We start from the raw sequence: 24192 nt of genomic DNA on the forward strand, positions 1-24192 counted from the left end.
ATTAGCTGTTAAAATAAGCCTGTGTAAAAAGGTGGGTTTTTAGTCCTTTTTTGAATGTGTGGTGGTCTGGGAGGGCGTTCCACAGGCAGGGAGCAGCGACTTGAAAGGCCCTGTCGCCCATTGTTTTGAGCCGTGTCCTGGGCATGACCAGACGGTGCTGTTGGCCTGACCGGGTTGGTTTGGTGCCAACTTGATTCCGTCGTGAAACGCGTGACGCCAGGCGAGGTCTTCCCATCAGCTTTCAACCACTCCCAGACTTATATTCCTTTGAGGATGTTTTATACTATTGTGTGTTGTCTTTGTATTTAGGGATTACATTTCCTCATCTCTGTACAGCACACTATTGTTGCAATAAATGGTGCTATACAAATACTACAAAAAAAGAGTTTACTTGTGTTTTTACTGTGAAAATATACGTCATTACCACAATGAAATTATTTCAAACTCAAGTTTTATGGAATTTTGGGATATGAAAAAGTATCATGATGACATTCTAATTCAGCTCAAGAATAATCAAAAACGTCATTACCGTAACATCACATTACCGTAACATCACATTACCACAACACCACAAAATCACATTACCACAACATCACATTACCGTAACATCACATTACCACAACATCACATTACCACAACACCACATTACCACAACACCAAATTACCACAACACCACATTACCACAACACCACATTACCACAACACCACATCACCACAACACCACATCACCACAACATCACATTACCGTAACATCACATCACATTACCGTAACATCACATTACCACAACACCACAAAATCACATTACCACAACATCACATTACCGTAACATCACATTACCACAACATCACATTACCACAACACCACATTACCACAACACCACATTACCACAACACCACATCACCACAACATCACATTACCGTAACATCACATCACATTACCACAACATCACATCACATTACCACATCACATTACCACATCATCACATTACCGTAACATCACATTACCACAACATCACATTACCACATCATCACATTACCGTAACATCACATTACCACAACACCACAACATCACATTACCACAACATCACATCACATTACCGTAACATCACATTACCACCACATCACATTACCGTAACATCACATTACCGTAACATCACATTACCACAACATCACATTACCACAACATCACATTACCACAACATCACATTACCGTAACATCACATTACCACAACATCACATCACATTACCGTAACATCACATTACCACAACATCACATTACCACATCATCACATTACCGTAACATCACATTACCGTAACATCACATTACCACAACATCACATTACCGTAACATCACATTACCACATCATCACATTACCACAACATCACATTACCGTAACATCACATTACCGTAACATCACATTACCGTAACATCACATTACCACAACATCACATTACCGTAACATCACATTACCACAACATCACATTACCGTAACATCACATTACCACAACATCACATTACCGTAACATCACATTACCACAACATCACATTACCGTAACATCACATTACCACAACATCACATTACCGTAACATCACATTACCACAACATCACATTACCACAAGATTGGTGGCTGTGTTCATACGAACAATATGTCGGCATTAAAAAACTCCTGAATAATGTGAATCAAATCAGATCAAAGGTGTCTGTATCTCCAGAATCCGCAGTGTGAGTGTGACGAGGCCGAGAGAAGCGCGTCTGTGTCAGAGGAGTAATGTCATGAGGAGGAGAGGAAGGTCATCAGGCGTTATCAGTGACCCTGAAGAGGCCTTGAGGAACTGACAGGTGAGGACACTATCAATTAAAGACAACAGAGACACTGACGGGTGTTTGCATATAGAGAAGAGAAAATACAGCGTGTGTGTGTGTGTGTGTGTGTGAGCAGCTTAAAAGATTGAGGAGCTCAGTGACCACGCGTGAACCAGACAGACGAGAGATATAACACAGACGTCGAGGTCATTTCTCATCAGCCTCTTGAGAACCAGAACTCCTCACGATATAACACACACACACACACACACACACACACACACACACACACACACACACACACACACACACACACACAGTATCATAGACGTCACACACCTCTGTGATCGGCTCTGCAGACACACACCACCTCCTCCAAACACTCCTGAAAAGATCAAAATACACCATTTCATATCCGTGTTACTAAATGCACATGCAATCAGTGTAATTACTTCAGTCTTGCACAGGGTTTGATGAAAAACTAATGAAATTAATCAAAAATAACATTTTTATAATAAAAATAACTCATTTTAAAAACAATCAAAAGACTTATTAAAGAAGATTAAATGTGTTATTTGTTACGCTGCATGTAATTTATCAGAGAACCAGAAAAATTATAACTTGTTAAATTACTATAATATTAACAAAGTCGGTATAAAACTGATGGTGACTAAGACAGAGAAGACCAGATCACCTGACTGACACATTAAGAGACGATCACAGAATGTTTTTATTTACTGTATTTGCCATTTAGGCCAGTTTTCAATCTTTACAGATAACACTACAGTACAGATTACACAATCTCTGGCCAGAAGTAATAGATGATGATTCATAATTCACAAAGTAAATCAGATCGGAACACACAGCTGTGCTGGAGAGGATCTAGGTCATTAGTAGCCAGGGTTTGAAATTAACTTTTACTCACGGGCTAATTTGGCTACTAAATCTTTAAGTTACCGGCCATTCACAAGCGCTGTTATATGTAGCGTAGTGACGTGTGTGTTCAAGTACGCCAGATATGAGCAGATTCAACACAATACGCCGTATTTAATATATCTGTGCAGATTTGGTTTACACGAACTTCCCCAGCAAAGTGAGCAAACATAATCAGTAACACACCAAATTAGCCAGTGATTTGACAGCGTTACTCGCCACGGTTGATTTTTACTCGCATTTGGCGGGTGTTCATGTCAAACCCTGCTAGTAGCTAATGATAACTAATGATTTGGTGGCACTAACCTGGTAAACTTAGTTAAATCCAGTTCCTCAGAAGTAGCGTGTGAACAAGACTTGATTCCCATATCGGACGGTTTATTTGCTGTATGGATAGAAACCTTATAAAAGATTCCTAGTACACACAAACACACACACTTTCAACTCAGTCAAATGATATGAAGCACATTTTATTATAGAGAACATGTACTGTATATACAATGATATTCATCTCATACAAAACAACAAAAGTCGTAAAATAAATACTGAAAAAGTGTGTTTGTCTGCCGAGAAGCACGACATGTGCAATATCAGATATCCTAGGCACCTGATCCCTAACAACCTTAAGATGTCCTGCCCCCCTGTGGCAGAGCGAAGCTGTCCGTCAAACGGAGGCCGACCAATCAGGGTGCTCGTGAAGGTTTCGGTTTAATGCTACTGGCTGTTTGTCTCCTCCAATCAGCAGCGAGCGGAGAACTCACCCAATCATTAGCAGTCTCTTCATCATGACATAAGCGTACGTGATTGGATGACCAACCTGTCCATCACTGAACTCCTGTGGGCGGGTCCACTGGCTCAGAAACGGGCGTCCTCCATACAGTCAGACCCGCTGTGAAACACTAGCAGGGATTAAAGGAGAGGTCAGAGGTCACCGGCTGATGTTACGGGAGCCACTGAAGTGTTCAGCGTCTCGGACGGGACTGAAGAAAGGATGACGCAGCGCAGCGGAGAGAGAGAGACGCCGGTCCGGCTCGAACTCCATCAAACCCTCCAACAAATCAAAGAAGAGATGATGCTCCTCTGACTCGAACAACACGTACCTCTGAGAGAGAGAGAGGGGAGAGAGAGAGAGAGAGAGAGAGAGAGAGAGAGAGAGAGAGAGAGAGGGGAGAGAGAGGAGAGAGAGAGGAGAGAGAGAGAGAGAGTGAGAGAGAGAGAGAGAGAGAGAGAGAGAGAGAGGGGGAGAGAGAGAGAGAGAGAGAGTGAGAGAGAGAGTGAGAGAGAGAGAGAGAGAGGAGAGAGGAGAGAGAGAGGAGAGAGAGAGAGAGAGAGAGAGAGAGAGAGAGAGAGAGAGAGGGGGGAGGGGGAAGAGAGAGAGAGAGAGAGAGAGAGAGAGAGAGAGAGAGGGAGAGAGAGTGAGAGAGAGAGAGAGTGAGAGAGAGAGAGAGAGTGTTTGTGTGTGTTTGTGTGTGTGAGAGTGCTCAGCATGTGAGTGTGTGTGTGTGAGTAAATGTGTGTGAAAGCGCTCAGCATCTGAGTGTGTGTGTGTGTGTGTGTGTGTGAAAGCACTCAGATCAAGAACTCTGGTGTGTGTGATGATCTATCTGTAGATGTAGAGAGTAGAAGTGAGTGTTTCTGAATGTCAGTTTGCTGTTGTGTGTTCATGACGCTGTGTGTTGAAGTGTGTGTTCTCAGGTCACTGATGCACAAACACAGTTTTACCTCATTTCCTTGCGTGCACATTAAGGAAATTATATTTCATTTAAGAATAATTGTTTCAAAAGTTAATGCACTTGAAAAAGTGAATGTCATTAAATTTCAGTAAAAGATGTGATGCTTGATTTGTGGCGCATTTCCACTGCATGGTACGGTACGGCTCGGTTCGCTTCGGCTCGCTTTAAATGGTACCACCCTCTGTTGAGGTTCCAAGCGTACCGTACCGATACTAAAATGTGACGTGCAAACACTGCAGATCACTGATTGGTCAGACAGAATCATCTCTACCAGCGTCATTGTATTTACAACACGATACACTAAACCCGCTAGATTTAAATAGCCAGTAGACAACAGCCAACCTGTTTTAAAAGTATTTGCTTCAAAAAAAAAAAAAAAAAAGAGTATAAACTTAAAAAAAGAAATGGCTGAATCGTGGTCAGTGGATGAGGTGCAGACGTTCCTCTCGTCAGTTACGGATGGAGTGGATGGGGAAACACGTAATAAAAAATTCGCATTTAATATGATGTCATGGTAGTAGAGACGGCAACTATATAACGATCAGTCCCACCCACTTTGAAGCGGTACTAACTGCAGTGGAAAAGCAAACGAGCTAAAGCGAGCCGAACCGTGCCGTAACGAGTCGAGTCGTACCACGCAGTGGAAAAGCAAAGCGAGCCGACACGTGTCGAACCGTACCGAGCCGAACCGAGCCATGCAGTGGAAAAGCGCCATTAGTTTATGTGTATTTACTGCGCTCGCTTGCGCCCTCTTGTGGACACAGGAGACACTACAGCACTGTTTCCCTCTGACATTAAGCATTGCCTTCAGAATTCAAATACAATTACAGCCATTTTGACAGCCCTAATGCACAGTCAGATTTTTCTATCTGCACATGAGCCTTGAATGTTTGTGCAATTAGTTTGCCCACATCGATTCACAGAACTCTAGTATAAAAGAGCATTAACTTCCGGAGGGAAAGCGCAGACGCTGTTAGTGCACACAGGATTACTGAAGCGCTGTCACTCACTCTCAGAGGCCTGCAGTTCTCTCGGACGTATCGACCCGCTGACGAGTTCTCGTCCCAGTCCAGGCGACCTCGGTAAAAGTACTTCTGCTTCCTGAGGGCAGAGGTCAAGTCATGAGGGCAGAGGTCAAGCCATGCTCACACTCACTTCACACTAGAGCTGGGAGGATAATCGATGCATCGCGACTCTGTTTACATCAATCTCACGTTAGACTCTGAGCTCAGTAACAGCAGAGGATGCACTCGCACCTCAGAATGCTTTTGTGACGTGAGATTAACGCATCACCACACACACACACACACACACACACACACACACACACACACACACACACACACACACACACACACACACACCTTTAATCCGCTTCAACCTTTTCAAACTTTATGAATGATTATGTTATACAGGGTTCGTACAGACGCTGAATAAAATTCCAGGACTTTCAATGACTTTCAGCACTACTGTTTCTGGTTTTGAAGGACTACAATCAGAGATCTCTCTTCTTAAATAATATCTTTATTATCTTTCAAATTCAAAAAAAGGTAAATGGATAAATAAAAATAAACTAGTAAAACAAAATGGTACAAATAAAATGCAGCACACGCAACCACTGCGGAAACTATGACAAATCCTTGAGATATCTAGACTATATATATACATATAACTAGATATCTAGACTATATATATATATATATATATATGTATAAACTAGATATGTTTTTTTTCCTCATGAATATATGAATGGCCTGAAGAATAAAAGCTGTATCATATATTTGGATATTTATATGAGCAATATCACACTCATATATCAGACGGACGGCAGCATTAATTCTGCGTGAAAAGATTGTTTTATCAATCAAATTAAACACTAATTTCACATTTATTTTCTTTCAATAATTCAAGCACTTGTAAAGTACTTTTTAATAAATATATATGGCTGTTTTCAAGGGTTTTCTAGGACTTACATTTCAAAAAGTCAAATTCAAGCACTTATAGAACCTCGTACGAACCCTGTGTAGCCGGTTCAGGTGTGTGTGTGTGTGTGTGTGTGTGTGACAGAGCGCAGTGCATCTGCTGTCGAGTCCAGAATCAGGAAGCATCGGTGTACTGTCCCAGCTCTACTTCACACTGATATCATCAGTCATGAATCATGTTATGTCGACGGACGTTTCCTGACCTCGTTTTGCGGATCATTCTTGAAGGAACTGGTCCATGTACTCGCTCCATCATGGCCAGATGCTCCCTGTTATCATGAGTCTGAAACACACACACACACACACACACACACACACACACACACACACACACACACACGTATGAAAGATCAGGCATGGATCTGTTCCCAATAACAGTTGTGTTTATATGAATGAGATTCAGTAATGGCAGTGAATACAAAAACTCATAAACAGAGAAAAAAAACTATTTGATTCGTATCAGGTCAAAATAACATCATCTCACAGAGACTAATAGTGGTTTAAAACACTAATGGTCAAAAGTTTGGAATAACTAAGATTTTTTAATGTTCGTGAAAGAGTTTCTTCCGCTCTTTGGCTGTGTTTATTTGATCAGAAATACAGTAAAACAGTGAAATATTATTCCAGTGTAAATCAGCAGTTCTCTATGTGAATATACAGTAAAGTGTAATTTATTCCTGTGATCAAAGCTGAATGTTCAGCATCATTACTCCAGTCTTCAGTGTCACATGATCCTTCAGAAATCACTCTAATATGAGGATCTGATGCTCAAGAAACACTTATGAATATTATCAGTGTTGAGCTGCTTTATATTTTTGTGGAAAAGATGCAATGATGCATTAAATTGATCAAAAGTGACCGTAAAGACATTTATAATGTTACAAAAGATTCTATATCAAATAAATGTTCTTTTAAACTTTCTATTCATCAAAGAATTCTGGAAAAAAAATGCACCCACAAAAATATGAAGCAGTAATAATATTTCACTGTTTTTACGGATTTATATGAAATATATAATTGGAGCAGAAGAGACTCTTTCAGGAATATGTAAATATCTGGATTATTCCTAAGTTTTGAGGGCCAGAGCAGATGTTAATTTATTCCAATAAATTAAATTAATATTTTGTTTTATAGCGCTTTTCACAATACACATCGTTTCAAAGCAGCTTTACAGAAAATGCTTGAGTCCACATTACAATATATTACACACACACACACACACACACACACACTGTCCGTCTCTCTCACACACACACACACACACACTGTCCGTCTCTCTCACACATACACACACTGTCCGTCTCTCTCACACACACACACACACACACACACTGTCCGTCTCTCTCACACATACACACACTGTCCGTCTCTCTCACACACACACACACACACACACACACACACACACACACACACACACACACACACACACACACACACACAGTCAGTCTCACACAAACACATACACACACACACACACTGTCCGTCTCACACACACACACACACACACACACACACACACACACACACACACACACACACACCTGGTAGAGTGTGTAGCCGCGGTAGAACTCAAACAGAATACAGCCAATACTCCAGACGTCACACGGCTGACTCCAGCCCAGCTCTACGGGGAAAAAGTTAGAAAATCACACACACACACACACACACACACACACACACACACACACACACACATGCTGAAAGCAGTCGCATCATCACACGCACACGCTCTCTTACCCAGAAGCACCTCTGGCGCCCTGTAGTGTCGAGTGGAAACGATGCTGCTGTGATGCTCGTGGTCAAACGTGGCGCTGCCGAAGTCCACAATCTTCACAGCAGGACTGTTGACGGAGCGCTCGTCTCGCTTCTGACACACACACACACACACACACACACACACACACACACACACACACACACACACAGACGCACGCACGCACACGCAGACAGACACACACAGACACACACAGACACACACACACACACACACACACAGCCCACACACACAGACACACACACACACACACACACACACAGACACACACACACATTAGACTGACCAGAACAACAGTGCAGTGACCTACAGACCTACAGTGGCCGCCTTTACATCAGACCTAATAACTCATATCTCTTTTTATTCTTCTTTTTTTAAATTTCATTTCATAATGCATATTCTGAGGGGAATATAAGCGAGTGAGGGACAGAAGTGTGTTATAGGGCTGCAGATATCGATTATTTTAGTAATCGGGTATTCTACCGATTATTCCATCGATTAATCGAGTAATCGGAAAACAAACTGAGGTAATAAAAATAGATCCAAGTGAACAACAGCCTTTAAAATGACTTAAAGTACAAAAATATAATAACAAGCAATAATAATTGGTTCTAATAAAGTATTAAAGTAAGTAATAATATGGGTTTTATTGAACAACACTGTTAAAATACAGCATGTAAAATAAATGATATGAACTAATATAGTCATAACTCCTCCAGAGGGCGCTGGTGTTCGCTGTCACACTACGGCACGATCACATCCGTGTTTAACATCGGACAAACTCAAATGTCCACTTAATCTTTAATCTTTGGTCAGTTCTGTACGATAGAAATGCAACAGCCGCTGTAATTGTTTGAACAAGAACATGTGCACATCAAAACATGCAAACTCAGAGCGAGGGTTTACACTTTTATTTTGAAATCGTGATGAACAACAATCCACATATTTATGTATTCTCCTGTGCTGGCGTAGAGTTACAATCAAGTACTCGACTTTAATCGAGGATTAAAAACTTTAATCAGCCCTAGTGTGTTTAATGTGTGATAACACGCGACGGTTGGTGTGTGTGCAGTGAGGGATGCCTCACCTTCTCTGGGTTATAGATGACGGTATAATCCGAGTTCACGAACAGGATGTTCTCAGGCTTGAGGTCTGTGTGCGTCAGCTTGTTGTCATGGAGAACTGTAGGAGAAACAGACCATAATCACAAATGAAGATCCAGAAGATCCAGCGTTCATCAAGGCATGCAGCGACCAGGCTCTGAACCAGGTGTGTGTGTGTGTGTGTGTGTGAACTCACACTTGACGGCGAGGCAGATCTGGTAGGCCATGTGTCTGATCTGACTGATGGAGTAGGGCAGGTAATTATTCTCCTTCATGAAGTCGAAGGTACTGAGAGCTAGCAGCTCGAAGCTGATGCACATGTGACCATGATAGTCGAACCAGTCCAGCATCTGCACACACAGACTGACGGGACAAAAAATGAGGTCCGGTTAATATAAAAATAAAACGTGATATTTGGAGAGTAACAGATGGGTGTTGCTGTCGTCTTTGGGGAAAAGCTGAAAACCCATTATAAGCTGATGGACTCGAGACTAGCAGTGGTAAAGAAATTAAAGTCCTCCTGTGGTGAAACTCCAGCTTTTAATGTTGTTTATGTGTCTATGTGGTGTTTTTAATCTGCTTTAAGACAAACCATGTGTAAGTTCATAAGTCGACAGCATTGCTGAGTATTTCCTCCTTAAAACTGCAGTGAACCAAAGACAGTCTCAAAAACACGCTTTGAAATCGCTGGTGTTTCTGACGTCACAAACTACCTTGTAACCAATCAGATCAACGTGTGATCGTCAACCAGTGGATCTCTGAGCTGAGGGAGTGAGTGGAGGCGGGGCTCATTCTCATATTCATAGAACCGCGCATACTAAATGAGGCGAGGGTGTCGAATTACATTCAAGATATTTTAATGAATGAAGAATTTTTTTTTTTCAAGGAAAAAACGTTTAAATATGTAATTTTGGTGATGAAAGATGAGTTTGAAGGGATAAAACGATTGACTACAGGGGAACTTTGGTGAAGGAACACAGATTGTCATGTAAAAATGGTGTTGGGATACTTCTCTTTTTATTAAACCAGTGTTCTCCTGTTTTTGTGTGTAATCTCTTAAGGCGGATGTAACATTCACATAAAACTTACAACTAAACACTCAGCAAACTATGGAAGCTGGATTCTGCCACGGATTACAAACATAAAAAAGGCAATTGCGATTTTTTATATTACAATTCTGACTTTATTTCTCAGAATTCTGCATTTGTATCTAAACTGAATAAATTGTGAGAAAAAAATTAAATAAACTCAGAATTGCAAGAAACAAATTCTGAAGTGCAAGATATAAACTCGCAATTGAGAGAAAACTGTCAGAATTTGCAAAATAGAAACTTAAAATTGTGAGAAAAAAAGTCAAATAAAAATAACGAGAATAGTGAGATAAAAAGACACAATTACCTTTTTTATTTTTTTAAGCTTCCATGGGACACTAAATAATATGTAAAAGTTGTAAAATGAAGTGTGACGTTTTTCTCATAATGACTCTTACTTCTTGTTTTCTGGATCTTTCTGGTTTATCTTCTCCAGAACGTTGATCTCCAGACGAGCTGCTTCTTTGTATTTCTCCACGTTCTTAATGATCTTCAGAGCGATGTGAGAGCCTCCCCTGTAACACACACACACACACACACACACACACACACACACACACACACACACACACACACACACACACACACACACACACACACACAGTGAAACACCTGTGACAGTCAGCTGAGAATCAGTCAGGTGTGTGTGTGTGTGAGATTAACCTGTGATGATCGATACACTCCACCACTTTGCCAAAGGTTCCCTCCCCGAGCGTTCCCACGATCTCATCTGCACAAGAAGAACAAACGTCACAAAAACACACAGAGTGACAGTGAACGTAGAGTATAGTGTGTGTAGAGAATGTAGAGTATAGTGTGTGTAGAGAATGTAGAGTATAGTGTGTAGAGTATAGTGTGTGTAGAGATGAGTGTGACAGTGTGTGTAGAGATGAGTGTGTGTAGAGATGAGAAACGCACATCTGTCCTGAAGCACGTCACCGGGCCGATAGACCAGGTGACCCTCGTCATCATCTTTAACAGCCCACCCGCGCACACGACTGCAGCTCTGCTGTGGGGAGAGAGAGAGAGAGAGAGAGAGAGAGAGAGAGAGAGAGATCATCAAATACTTTGCCCTAACTTCATAAAATTAAACAAAATACAACTTCAACATTTATTAGGTGAAAAAAGAGATTGTTTCCCACTAGCAGCAAAATATACTGACGCCTGTCACAAGAAGAGGGAGGAGTCGACAAATCAATGATGCACTCACACGCACGCAAACACACACACACGCTCACACACACACACACACACACACACACTCTCACTCACACACACTCACTCACACACGCTCGCACGCAAACACTCACTAAATTCTTAATTGTTCATAGAATTCTGAAATGTTGATTAATCTTTCTACTTGCCCTTGTTATTTTTTTAAATATATATATTTTTTATTTATATTTATTTGTATGTGTGTATATGTATGATGATTGGAAATGCTTTGGCAATACATTGAAACGATTGTCTCAAACATCATCTAAACATGATCAGCTGTAAAAATGTTACTTTATTCATTATATGGTTTATACGGTGAAACCCCAGCACACAGATGCTGAACATCGGATCGGGATTTGATGAATATATTATATATAGGAGAACATTTCTCTGCGAATCCACCCCTGAACACCAGTGTTTATTTCATTCATGAAAACGATGATGAACAGTGTTTGCTGATGACCTTTGACCCCATGACCAAGATGTGACATTAGACGTCATTAAACTGACTATATCAACTTTCAATATTGTTGAATAAAAACCACGCGCTCTCTGATAACACTGGCAAACATGCATGTTGTAGTTTAGAGATCGCCACTGAAATATGAAAAAGTGTAGAAATTAAATCTCAAATGACAACAGTTATGTGCAGTAATCAGAATTACAGTTTAATAGCTGTGATTATCAGTCTAACCATTATGCACCATGACAAAAATGTTTTACTTTTCATTGACTTAAGTCAACAAAAAAAAAAGATAGTTAGCCTAAATATAATAAAAAACACATTTAACACACGACTAAGACTAAATTTAAAAATAGCTGACACTCCTGAACATGAAGCATGTGTCATCATCACTCTTAAAGGTGACATTATGCCCTTTTCTCAAGATATAATATAAATCTCTGGTGTCCTCAGAATGTGTCTGTGAAATTTCAGCTCAAAATACCAGATCATTTATTATAGCTTGTCAAATTTGCCCCTTTTTGGGTGTGAGCAAAAACGCGCTGTTTTAGTGTGTGTCGCTTTAAATGCAAATGAGCTTTAGCTCCGCCTCCGTTCAGAAGAGGGCGGAGTCTTTACACGAGCTTCAGAAACTCCAGCAATAACAGAACAGGCCAATCTCCCTCATCCAGAATCCCAGAATAACCAGTAGTGAGCGCAGCCTTACGGAGAGACTCAGGAAGAGCTTCTGAATGTTAGTGGAGACATTTCTGTAGTTGTTGTGGAGTTACACTGATCATCTCATCATCATGTTGAACTTCTCCACAAGTGTCCACAGTTCCTGAGGTCTTTATAAGACAGCGGTGACATGTTCTGGTCAATAGTGTTCAGTGCTCGTCTGTGCTCAACCACAGAACAGCTTCAGGCTCTGCTGGATCTTCATCAGTGCGTTAGAACTGGTCTCTGTTGTCGCTTGTGAAACCAAATGTCGCTGGTGTGTGTAAACGTGCAGATTAAGGGCCGGTAATATTATAATAAGATCCTCTTCATACGTCAGAAGGAGAGCGAAATCTGATTGGCTTATTTTATAACATGCTTGCAGAGAAAGGCTCACCAAAGCATTTAAAGGGTTAGTTCACCCAAAAATGAAAATTCTGTCACGCATGCGTCGTGGCTCTCGTGAACTCACTCAGAGGAACACAGAGGAAAATTAATAGTTGAATAAAGTTATTTTTGCACACAAAAAGTATTCTCGTCGCTTGATAAACGTAAGGTTGAGCCACTGCAGTCACTCGGACTATTCTAAACATTGTCTTTACTAACTTTCTGGGCCGGCAGGTTTCGACCCCAGAGAAGCCTATGGAGCAGTGAGCCAGCTCTCAGATATAATCAGAAATATCTTCATTGGTGTTCCGAAGATGAACGAGAGTCTGACGGGTCTGGAACAACATGACGGAGAGTAATTACTGACAGCATTTTCATTTTTGGGTGAACTAAGCCTAAACACGGGGAAAGTCAGATTTCCATATGTCCGCTGTAAATCTGCTGGTGAGATGCACACACACACACACACACACACACACACACACACACACACACACACACACACACACACACACACACTTCCTTTAGAACACAAACCCCGCTCTGAGGAAGCCGGTGTGAAGTGTAAGTAACCCTCACAAACCTAAAGCTGCTTTACTCATCGCTCATGATGGAGTCTGCCGGCACTGAACTCAACATCAAGCTCTGGGAAGTGGCTTTGGTGTAAAAACCACAAACGTTCATTTGCATTCAATAATTGCAAACAATAATCAGACCCGCCCTGAGTGTGTGTACACACATGAGCGCTGACGTACTCATGCAGAACTGTGGCCTGTCACCGACGCAGAGACATGAAGATGTCAAAAGAAACTGAGTTTACTTGTTCAACCAAGCCAGGGATTCAACCTCACTAGTTTAACTTAACATTACACATGAACGTTTATTATGGGCTGTGACAGACGCCATGAAGCTGCGCGTCTCTTTAATTGGACACCTCGTCTGTCTTAATCAAGAGCAGTGACTCCAGATCCGACACAAACATGACGAGCCCAGCAGACACTTGAGAAGGAGGTCAAACACACACACGCACACACACACACACGCACACACACACACACACACACGCACACACGCACACGCACACGCACACACACACACACACACACACACACACACACACACACACACACACACACACACACACACACACACACACACACACACACACACACACACACACAGACAAACACACACACTTGACATTATAATGATGTGAATGTAAAACTCACATTAAAACATCCTAACAGGAAAACACATTCATCGTCTCGCAGAGCCTTCATATAAAGTTCATCATTCATCATAATGTTGACTGACTAACACACATATGAGAAAAACACTGCAAAAACATTTGGTTTAATATATAATATATACTTTAATATATAATTTCGTCACTAAAGAAGGTTTTATCAGATTCGCTCACCGCTGGAGAAAGATCTGCACCCGAAACACAACTAATAAACACACACAGACACGCAGTGTGAAGGATACTCACACACAGGCAGAGGCAGTCCAAGAGGCTCTTAAACACTGAGTAAAGCTCTGTCTTACCCATAACTCCAGTCTAATACACACATTCAGCCTACATCTGACTGACAGAGAGAGAGAGAGAGAGAGAGAGAGAGAGAGAGAGAGAGAGAGAGAGAGAGAGAGAGAGAGAGAAGTGTAGGAACAGGAGAAAATCTTCAAGTGTTAGTGTGTGTGTGTGTGTGTGTGTGTGAGAGAGAGAGAGAGAGAGGAGACTTGGGCTAATTTTAAACGTTCCTGACGGGCCCCAGGGGAAATCCTGAGACACACACACACACACACACTAACCCGACCCCTAAACCTACCCATCACACACACACTAACCCGACCCCTAAACCTACCCATCACACACACACACACACACACTTAAAGTTTGGAGATCACTGAAACAGAACTTTCTGAATCTGAAAGTGGACATGATTAATTTGGGACTGAATAAAATCAGAGCATGTAAACACAGCACAGAAACATGATGAGACCAGGACAGTGTGAACAGAGTCACGCTGGGGCCGTGTGTTAATCGTGTCAGTAGGGCTGGACGATTTTGGAAAATAATCTAATTGCGATTTTTTTTTACCAATATTGCGATTGCGATTTAATATGCGATTATTTTTTAAGCTCTTTATCTTTTCTATTATTCAACAAAAACAAGCAATAAATCATTGTAAAATAGGGAAGGGAATCTTTAGGCACCTCATGAGCCGATACATTTTTTTTTCTTTAATTGATCTTATTAATAAAACTTAAAATATTTAATTACATAAGTAGGCCTACTTATAATAATTACACATTAAAAAACTAAATTAATACAATTATTATAAGTAGGCCTACTTATAATAATTACACATTAAAAAACTAAATTAATACAATTACATGTTAATAATATTAACAAATATAGCTTCAAAACAATAACAAAGAGGGAAAAAAATATTACAAGCAATAAACAGAGTGCTTTCGGTATTTAAGAGTAGGCTGTCTGAACGTGTTCATCTCTTTTGAAATTATAAGATGTGGTTTGTCCTGTTTGTTTAATAACTGACTGTGTCACATTACCGGTAAATTCGCGTCATAAAAGCATTTTGAGATGTAAACGTACATTTAACCACGTAGACTCGCTCACAGCCGCATGCTCAAATGCTCTTCGCAAAACGCACGTGAGTATTTGAAATTGAAAGCAGCTTCTGTCGGTGATTTTCATATTTTTAATATATAAGCCAACTGCATTCCAAGACATATGATGCCTTCATAGAACATTTGTAAGTAAAATACCGGCGGGCGAGACCGCGCACTACTGAAGTAACATCACGCAGACCGCGCGTATCTCATCTTGCGCAATGAAGCCCGCGAATGTCCTTGTAACTCGCTTCAACTTTTCCGAACTTTATTAAAGATTATTTCTCATAAGGTTCGAGTGGTGTCGTGTGTGTGTGTGTGTGTGGGTGTGTGTGTGTGTGAGAGAGAGAGAGAGAGAGAGAGAGAGAGAGAGAGAGAGAGAGAGAGAGAGAGAGAGAGAGAGAGAGAGAGAGAGAGAGAGAGAGAGAGAGAGAGAGAGAGAGAGGAATTAGAAGCAAGCAGAATACGGTTGTTTATAAAGCACGCGCGTCGTAGCCTACACGTCTGTGTTTAAAACTAAGCTCAGACATATACAATACAGAATCGTTGGAGAGAATCTAACACAATATCACATAAATTAAACATAAACTGTTATTTCCTGTAGCCAGGTCTATATGTGTCGCGTGCCAATTTGATGCTTCATCTGCAATACAGACTGGTTTACTCTCGCGTGTCACATGACCAGACTATAATCGCAGCTTTGCGGTTTAAAAAATCGCATTTCATCATATCGCAATATTATCGCAAATGCAATTAATCGTTCAGCCCTACGTGTCAGTGTGTGTGTGTGTGTGTGTGTGTGTGTGTAGCACCGTACTCACGGAGGACAAGGACCGGCTCTGACTGAAGGAGTGTGTTCTGGAGCGGGTCCTGGTTCTGCGGTGTCTGCGCACGCGTCGACTGCTCCTCTGATCCGCTCCGGGGTCCCGATCCGAACGGAAGTCGTGAGAGCGACGGGAGAAGTGTGTGTGTCGGAAGAAGCCGTTCTCCACAAACTCCTCGCGCTCGCCGCGACAGTAGCGTCTGCTGCTCAGCCTGTGGTCGTCGTAACTGGAGGATCACACACACACACACACACACACACACACACAGGCTACAGATGAGTGCACCAGATCTGGCAGATTTCAGTCACTGAGGGGCGCTGGGGTTGGGCATCGTTTCAATTTTAACGATTCCGATTCTTATCGATTCCTTATTTCGATTCCAATAAGGCAAAAAACAAAAACGTAGATATCGTTCACTTTTAGTCTTATTACAAACCATTTAATTGCAGCTGAGTATCATAAACAAATATCAACAGGCTAAAGAAACACTTACACAAGGAGCGTTTGCCTGTGGTTTACAAACACCATAGAAGAACAACTAGCCGAACTAATATAAGCTTCCAGCATTATTAGAGGGTAACTGAACCCCTGGCCAGAGCCTGACTCCCACTGGCAATATCTGAAAAATGCTGGAAAAGTGGGCAGACCCCAGCGGAGATAGAGGGGAGGAGCCGAGGGCGGGGCTGAGACCCGCAGTGACGGATTGATTGACAGCTGCTGTCAGACTCTCTAAACTGGAGAGTGACTCACAGGGTCGCGAGACGACGTAAAGTACATGCATCTGATGAGTTTATCGAGCTGATGTCAATAGCGCTCTCTATAGGCATATTCATATTTTGCCGCTATGTGGAAAAATCCAGCAAAATGTGCCGGCGCGTTTGTCGACCCCAGAGGATTAACTTTAGCCTAACCATAAATTGTGATTAAAATATATATGTTATTATAGAGCGGGAATATTAGCGTTATTATAGAGAGGAATATTAGTGTTATTATAGAGAGGAATATTAGTGTTATTATAGAGCGGGAATATTAGCGTTATTATAGAGCGGGAATATTAGCGTTATTATAGAGCGGGAATATTAGCGTTATTATAGAGCGGGAATATTAGCGTTATCATAGAGCGGGAATATTAGCGTTATCATAGAGCGGGAATATTAGCGTTATCATAGAGCGGGAATATTAGCGTTATTATAGAGCGGGAATATTAGCGTTATCATAGAGCAGGAATATTAGTGTTATTATAGAGCGGGAATATTAGCGTTATTATAGAGAGGAATATTAGTGTTATTATAGAGCGGGAATATTAGCGTTATTATAGAGCGGGAATATTAGCGTTATTATAGAGCGGGAATATTAGCGTTATCATAGAGCAGGAATATTAGTGTTATTATAGAGCGGGAATATTAGCGTTATTATAGAGAGGAATATTAGTGTTATTATAGAGAGGAATATTAGCGTTATTATAGAGCGGGAATATTAGCGTTATTATAGAGCGGGAATATTAGCGTTATTATAGAGCGGGAATATTAGTGTTATTATAGAGCGGGAATATTAGTGTTATTATAGAGAGGAATATTAGTGTTATTATAGAGCGGGAATATTAGCATTATTATAGAGAGGAATATTAGTGTTATTATAGAGAGGAATATTAGTGTTATTATAGAGCGGGAATATTAGTGTTATTATAGAGCGGGAATATTAGCGTTATTATAGAGCGGGAATATTAGCGTTATTATAGAGTGGGAATATTAGTGTTATTATAGAGCGGGAATATTAGTGTTATTATAGAGTGGGAATATTAGTGTTATTATAGAGCGGGAATATTAGCGTTATTATAGAGAGGAATATTAGTGTTATTATAGAGCGGGAATATTAGTGTTATTATAGAGCGGGAATATTAGTGTTATTATAGAGCGGGAATATTAGCGTTATTATAGAGCGGGAATATTAGCGTTATTATAGAGTGGGAATATTAGTGTTATTATAGAGTGGGAATATTAGCGTTATTATAGAGCGGGAATATTAGTGTTATTATAGAGTGGGAATATTAGTGTTATTATAGAGCGGGAATATTAGTGTTATTATAGAGTGGGAATATTAGTGTTATTATAGAGCGGGAATATTAGCGTTATTATAGAGAGGAATATTAGTGTTATTATAGAGAGGAATATTAGTGTTATTATAGAGCGGGAATATTAGTGTTATTATAGAGCGGGAATATTAGCGTTATTATAGAGCGGGAATATTAGCGTTATTATAGAGTGGGAATATTAGTGTTATTATAGAGCGGGAATATTAGTGTTATTATAGAGAGGAATATTAGTGTTATTATAGAGCGGGAATATTAGCGTTATTATAGAGAGGAATATTAGTGTTATTATAGAGAGGAATATTAGTGTTATTATAGAGCGGAATATTAGCGTTATTATAGAGCGGAATATTAGCGTTATTATAGAGCGGGAATATTAGCGTTATTATAGAGAGGAATATTAGCGTTATTATAGAGCGGGAATATTAGTGTTATTATAGAGCGGGAATATTAGTGTTATTATAGAGCGGGAATATTAGTGTTATTATAGAGAGGAATATTAGTGTTATTATAGAGAGGAATATTAGCGTTATTATAGACAGGAATATTAGCGTTATTATAGACAGGAATATTAGCGTTATTATAGAGCGGAATATTAGCGTTATTATAGAGAGGAATATTAGCGTTATTATAGAGCGGGAATATTAGTGTTATTATAGAGAGGAATATTAGCGTTATTATAGAGCGGGAATATTAGTGTTATTATAGAGCAGGAATATTAGTGTTATTATAGAGCAGGAATATTAGCGTTATTATAGAGCGGGAATATTAGCGTTATTATAGAGCAGGAATATTAGCGTTATTATAGAGCAGGAATATTAGCGTTATTATAGAGAGGAATATTAGCGTTATTATAGAGAGGAATATTAGCGTTATTATAGAGCGGGAATATTAGCGTTATTATAGAGCAGGAATATTAGTGTTATTATAGACAGGAATATTAGCGTTATTATAGAGCGGGAATATTAGCGTTACTATAGAGCGGGAATATTAGCGTTATTATAGAGAGGAATATTAGCGTTATTATAGAGCGGGAATATTAGCGTTATTATAGAGAGGAATATTAGCGTTATTATAGAGCGGGAATATTAGCGTTATTATAGAGCGGGAATATTAGCGTTATCATAGAGCGGGAATATTAGCGTTATCATAGAGCGGGAATATTAGCGTTATCATAGAGCGGGAATATTAGCGTTATTATAGAGCGGGAATATTAGCGTTATTATAGAGAGGGAATATTAACGTTATTATAGAGCGGGAATATTAGCGTTATTATAGAGCGGGAATATTAGTGTTATTATAGAGAGGAATATTAGTGTTATTATAGAGCGGGAATATTAGCGTTATTATAGAGAGGAATATTAGCGTTATTATAGAGAGGAATATTAGTGTTATTATAGAGCGGAATATTAGCGTTATTATAGAGCGGGAATATTAGCGTTATTATAGAGCGGGAATATTAGCGTTATTATAGAGCGGGAATATTAGCGTTATTATAGAGAGGGAATATTAACGTTATTATAGGGCGGGAATATTAGCGTTATTATAGAGCGGGAATATTAGCGTTATTATAGAGCGGGAATATTAGCGTTATTATAGAGCGGGAACATTAGCGTTATTATAGAGCGGGAATATTAGCGTTATTATAGCGAGGAATATTAGCGTTATTATAGAGCAGGAATATTAGCGTTATTATAGAGCGGGAATATTAGCGTTATCATAGAGCGGGAATATTAGTGTTATTATAGAGCGGGAATATTAGCGTTATTATAGAGCGGGAATATTAGCGTTATTATAGAGCGGGAATATTAGCGTTATCATAGAGCGGGAATATTAGCGTTATTATAGAGCGGGAATATTAGTGTTATTATAGAGCGGGAATATTAGTGTTATTATAGAGCGGGAATATTAGCGTTATTATAGAGAGGAATATTAGCGTTATTATAGAGCGGGAATATTAGCGTTATTATAGAGAGGAATATTAGCGTTATTATAGAGCGGGAATATTAGCGTTATCATAGAGCGGGAATATTAGCGTTATTATAGAGCGGGAATATTAGCGTTATTATAGAGCGGGAATATTAGTGTTATTATAGAGCGGGAATATTAGCGTTATCATAGAGCGGGAATATTAGTGTTATTATAGAGCGGGAATATTAGTGTTATTATAGAGCGGGAATATTAGTGTTATTATAGAGCGGGAATATTAGCGTTATTATAGAGAGGAATATTAGCGTTATTATAGAGCGGGAATATTAGCGTTATCATAGAGCGGGAATATTAGCGTTATTATAGAGCGGGAATATTAGCGTTATTATAGAGCGGGAATATTAGTGTTATTATAGAGCGGGAATATTAGCGTTATTATAGAGAGGAATATTAGCGTTATTATAGAGCGGGAATATTAGCGTTATTATAGAGCGGGAATATTAGTGTTATTATAGAGCGGGAATATTAGAGTTATTATAGAGCGGGAATATTAGCGTTATCATAGAGCGGGAATATTAGCGTTATTATAGAGAGGAATATTAGTGTTATTATAGAGCGGGAATATTAGCGTTATTATAGAGAGGAATATTAGTGTTATTATAGAGAGGAATATTAGCGTTATTATAGAGAGGAATATTAGCGTTATTATAGAGAGGAATATTAGCGTTATTATAGAGAGGAATATTAGGCTGTTGTCACTTTAAGAGCTGCACTGATCCAGTATATACTGATACACATGAGAACAGAGTCTCTCGCGCTTCAATGGTTTAAACTCATATTGAAATGCTCTCAAAGGAATCGATAAGAGGAATCGAGATTTTAATTTTATGACCAGTATCCGACGCCGAGCCTGAGTGGTACCTCCTGGAGCGCTGGCGTCTGTCCCGGTTCCGTCTCCGGCTTCGGTCCCGCTGGGCGCTGGAGGACGAGGAGCGGCTGCGTGTGCGGCGTCTCCGCCGGTGCCGCTCGTGTCGAACATGATGATTCCCGCTGCGACTCCGCTCCGACGACGGGTATCGCCGAGAGTGAGGCATCTACACACAACACACACTCATCAGTTACACTAGTGCTTATATCACACACACACACACACACACACACACACACACACACACACACACACACACATATTCTCTAGCATTCTGGGGTTATGTTAGCAAGTTCTGTCGTTATCAGCAGTCGAGTCGTGTTTGTATATGTGTCTGTATATGTAGTCGAAATGTAAAAGAAATTTTGAATTTGGTGCCTTTGTGACCGAGAAAAGACAAAAAATAACTTCAGGACGCATTTGTATGAAAGACAACAACTCCCACAATGCACCATATTGCACAGCTCCGCAAGCCACTCCCACTAATCCAGAAAGCGCATATCTGCCTATAAGAGAAATCACTCTTCCGTCTACAAGGCTAGCTACCACCAGAGCTTGAAATTAATTTCACATTCACACAAAATGTCTAGTTAGTTGGCGAACTCATTAGTGCATTACTCCTCGTTTGTATTTCTTTCGAAAAGGTGAATTATTGCATGGTACCTGGATGTTCAGTCAGAACATATGCGGTGCGAAACTAGGATAGTTCTCAACACAAACGTCCGTGTCCTCGTCTGATTCAGCGATTTCGTCCAGGAGAAATTGTCATCGTTGAAATTCTTTGCCGCAGACGGACTCTATCTCTGTGTTCGTAGCGGTTCGTAGCTGCATAGTGAGATCACCGGCGCCACCGGTCCGCCCTAACTCGAGCCAGTCCGGGCTCCTCGTCCGCGGCAGGCAGGTCTTCTGCCTCGGCTGCTCTTCGCTATAATGCGGCTTGTAAAGGTAGCCATAAACACCTGATTCAAGCATCAGACTTCCGAAATCCTCTTCCTCTAGTCTATATCATATTGAGCACTCTCCTCCGCTATTGTCATAACTGTACATCTGTCTCCACAGCGCCTGTTAGCTTAGCTTCAAACAAGATGGAGGATATTGCTTTCAGTTTCAGAGAGTAAAGTCCCACCCACTGATCTGTAATAGGTCTGTAGCGTGAGCGGGTCCCGCCCCCTGGGAAAGATGAGGAACTAGTGCTTGTAGTCTCAACAGAAATCCCCCCCTCTAACACTTCCTCCTACAATGACGCAAAATGACGATTTTTGCGTCATTGTAGGAGGAAGTGTAAGAGGTAAATAACAGATTTCTCCCGTCTCAGGGGAAAATGAGAGAGTGTTGCACGACCATTCAATAGAATGACTGGGTTTCTAACAATGCAAAGCTTAATGCAAATGGGTGAAGTGTCCCTTTAAGGAATGAGTTTCACGCTCCTCTCCAACCATTCTCTCAATATCTGGACATTCTCACAGGAACATTTCCATACATTAAATAACTGAATTGAAAAACTAAATAAATAAAAGAAAAAGATAAATAAACAAACGTTCAAAACCTACAATTTCCAACAATCTCAATAACATTCTTATGTTAATAATCCCTAATGTTAATAAATAACTCCTGATCTTTGTGATAAATTTGTCTTAATATGTATAAAGAATTTTGCAAAACAATAACACACAGCCAGGATAGTTCTTAAAGCACGATCTCCACATATACTGCTGGTTTCTGCAACTGACCCAGCTTACACCCAGTCACAGTGATTATCTGTCACTTGAACAACTTAAACAGGGAAATAAAACGCGTATGATAATGAACAGAATGAAAGAATATAGTCTTTTGTGTTTCTCAGGAGTCAGTCAGTCAGGCATACAGGTTTAATCCAGATTTTTTTGTTAGTAGATATACTTTACATACTATATATACATGAGTTATATGTTAGTATACATACTGTATATGTGTGTGTGTTATTATTGTTCTATGTATGTAACTTAAATGTATATATTTAATTAGGTGACTGCTGTGTTCTCCTCAGTAGCGGTTAGCCCATCGAGCTAACAGCGCCAAACACACACAGATAAACCCGCCACTGCGAACTTCAGGACCCCAGTCTGTGCACATAATCAATATAATAATAATATTTACCGCTTTAGCAGCGACGCCGGTGCGTTTATCCCACAGAAAATCCGTTCTGCCGTTATTTTACCGCTCCGTGAATTCACGCGCACAACTTCCGGTGATGATGAGCTCAGCGCGCGCGCACACGCAGTTTCACTAAATCAAAGTGCGCGTTCAAGAGACGGGACAAAATGTGAAAAATTATATAATGTTTCAGGTTCAGATGAGGTTTTTTTTAAAGAATACTCAGGCCAACATTCAAGGCTTGTCTTGATTAACTTTGCCTTTCTAGTTAAAGAATAAGCTAATAATTCTTTTGAAGTGCCAGATATTTCAAATAATTGGCAAATTCAAATAACTATATAAAAAAGATCAATCGATCCAATGGCTGGGAATTAAGGGAAATATATTGTATGGATACTGTATGTGATATCATATATTAAACACTGTAAAACCATGATGAACTTTAGAGAAGAACATTCTGGATC

The 24192-nt window shown here is 40.2% G+C and overlaps 1 protein-coding gene across 8 annotated transcripts; it reads right to left on the reverse strand.

The window, feature by feature from the left end:
• Nucleotides 1-440: 440 nt before the first annotated feature.
• On the reverse strand, nt 441-23867 carry clk2b (CDC-like kinase 2b). Of its 8 annotated transcripts, none has more exons than XR_014031795.1 (16): nt 23732-23867; nt 21589-21761; nt 16647-16875; nt 11343-11430; nt 11088-11154; nt 10823-10939; nt 9530-9696; nt 9318-9412; nt 8194-8323; nt 7998-8080; nt 6657-6736; nt 5482-5572; nt 3556-3840; nt 3045-3153; nt 2145-2190; nt 441-1834 (listed from the first exon to the last, which is right to left on the reverse strand). XR_014031795.1 is itself a non-coding variant. In XM_081388562.1 (13 exons), the coding sequence occupies exons 2-13, from the start codon at nt 21759-21761 to the stop codon at nt 3667-3669; spliced, it is 1494 nt and encodes a 497-aa protein (XP_081244688.1). In that variant the 5' UTR covers nt 23732-23867; the 3' UTR covers nt 3188-3666. The 8 variants fall into 8 exon arrangements, 5 of the variants coding, with proteins under 5 accessions (XP_081244688.1, XP_081244689.1, XP_081244687.1 ...); XR_014031796.1 differs by having other exon boundaries at nt 441-1850; XR_014031797.1 differs by having other exon boundaries at nt 441-1850; nt 11343-11433; nt 23732-23857.
• Between the last annotated feature and the right edge of the window lie 325 nt (nt 23868-24192).

This window comes from Scardinius erythrophthalmus (genome assembly GCF_964197995.2).
Source record: "Scardinius erythrophthalmus genome assembly, chromosome: 16".
NCBI lineage: Eukaryota > Metazoa > Chordata > Actinopteri > Cypriniformes > Leuciscidae > Scardinius > Scardinius erythrophthalmus.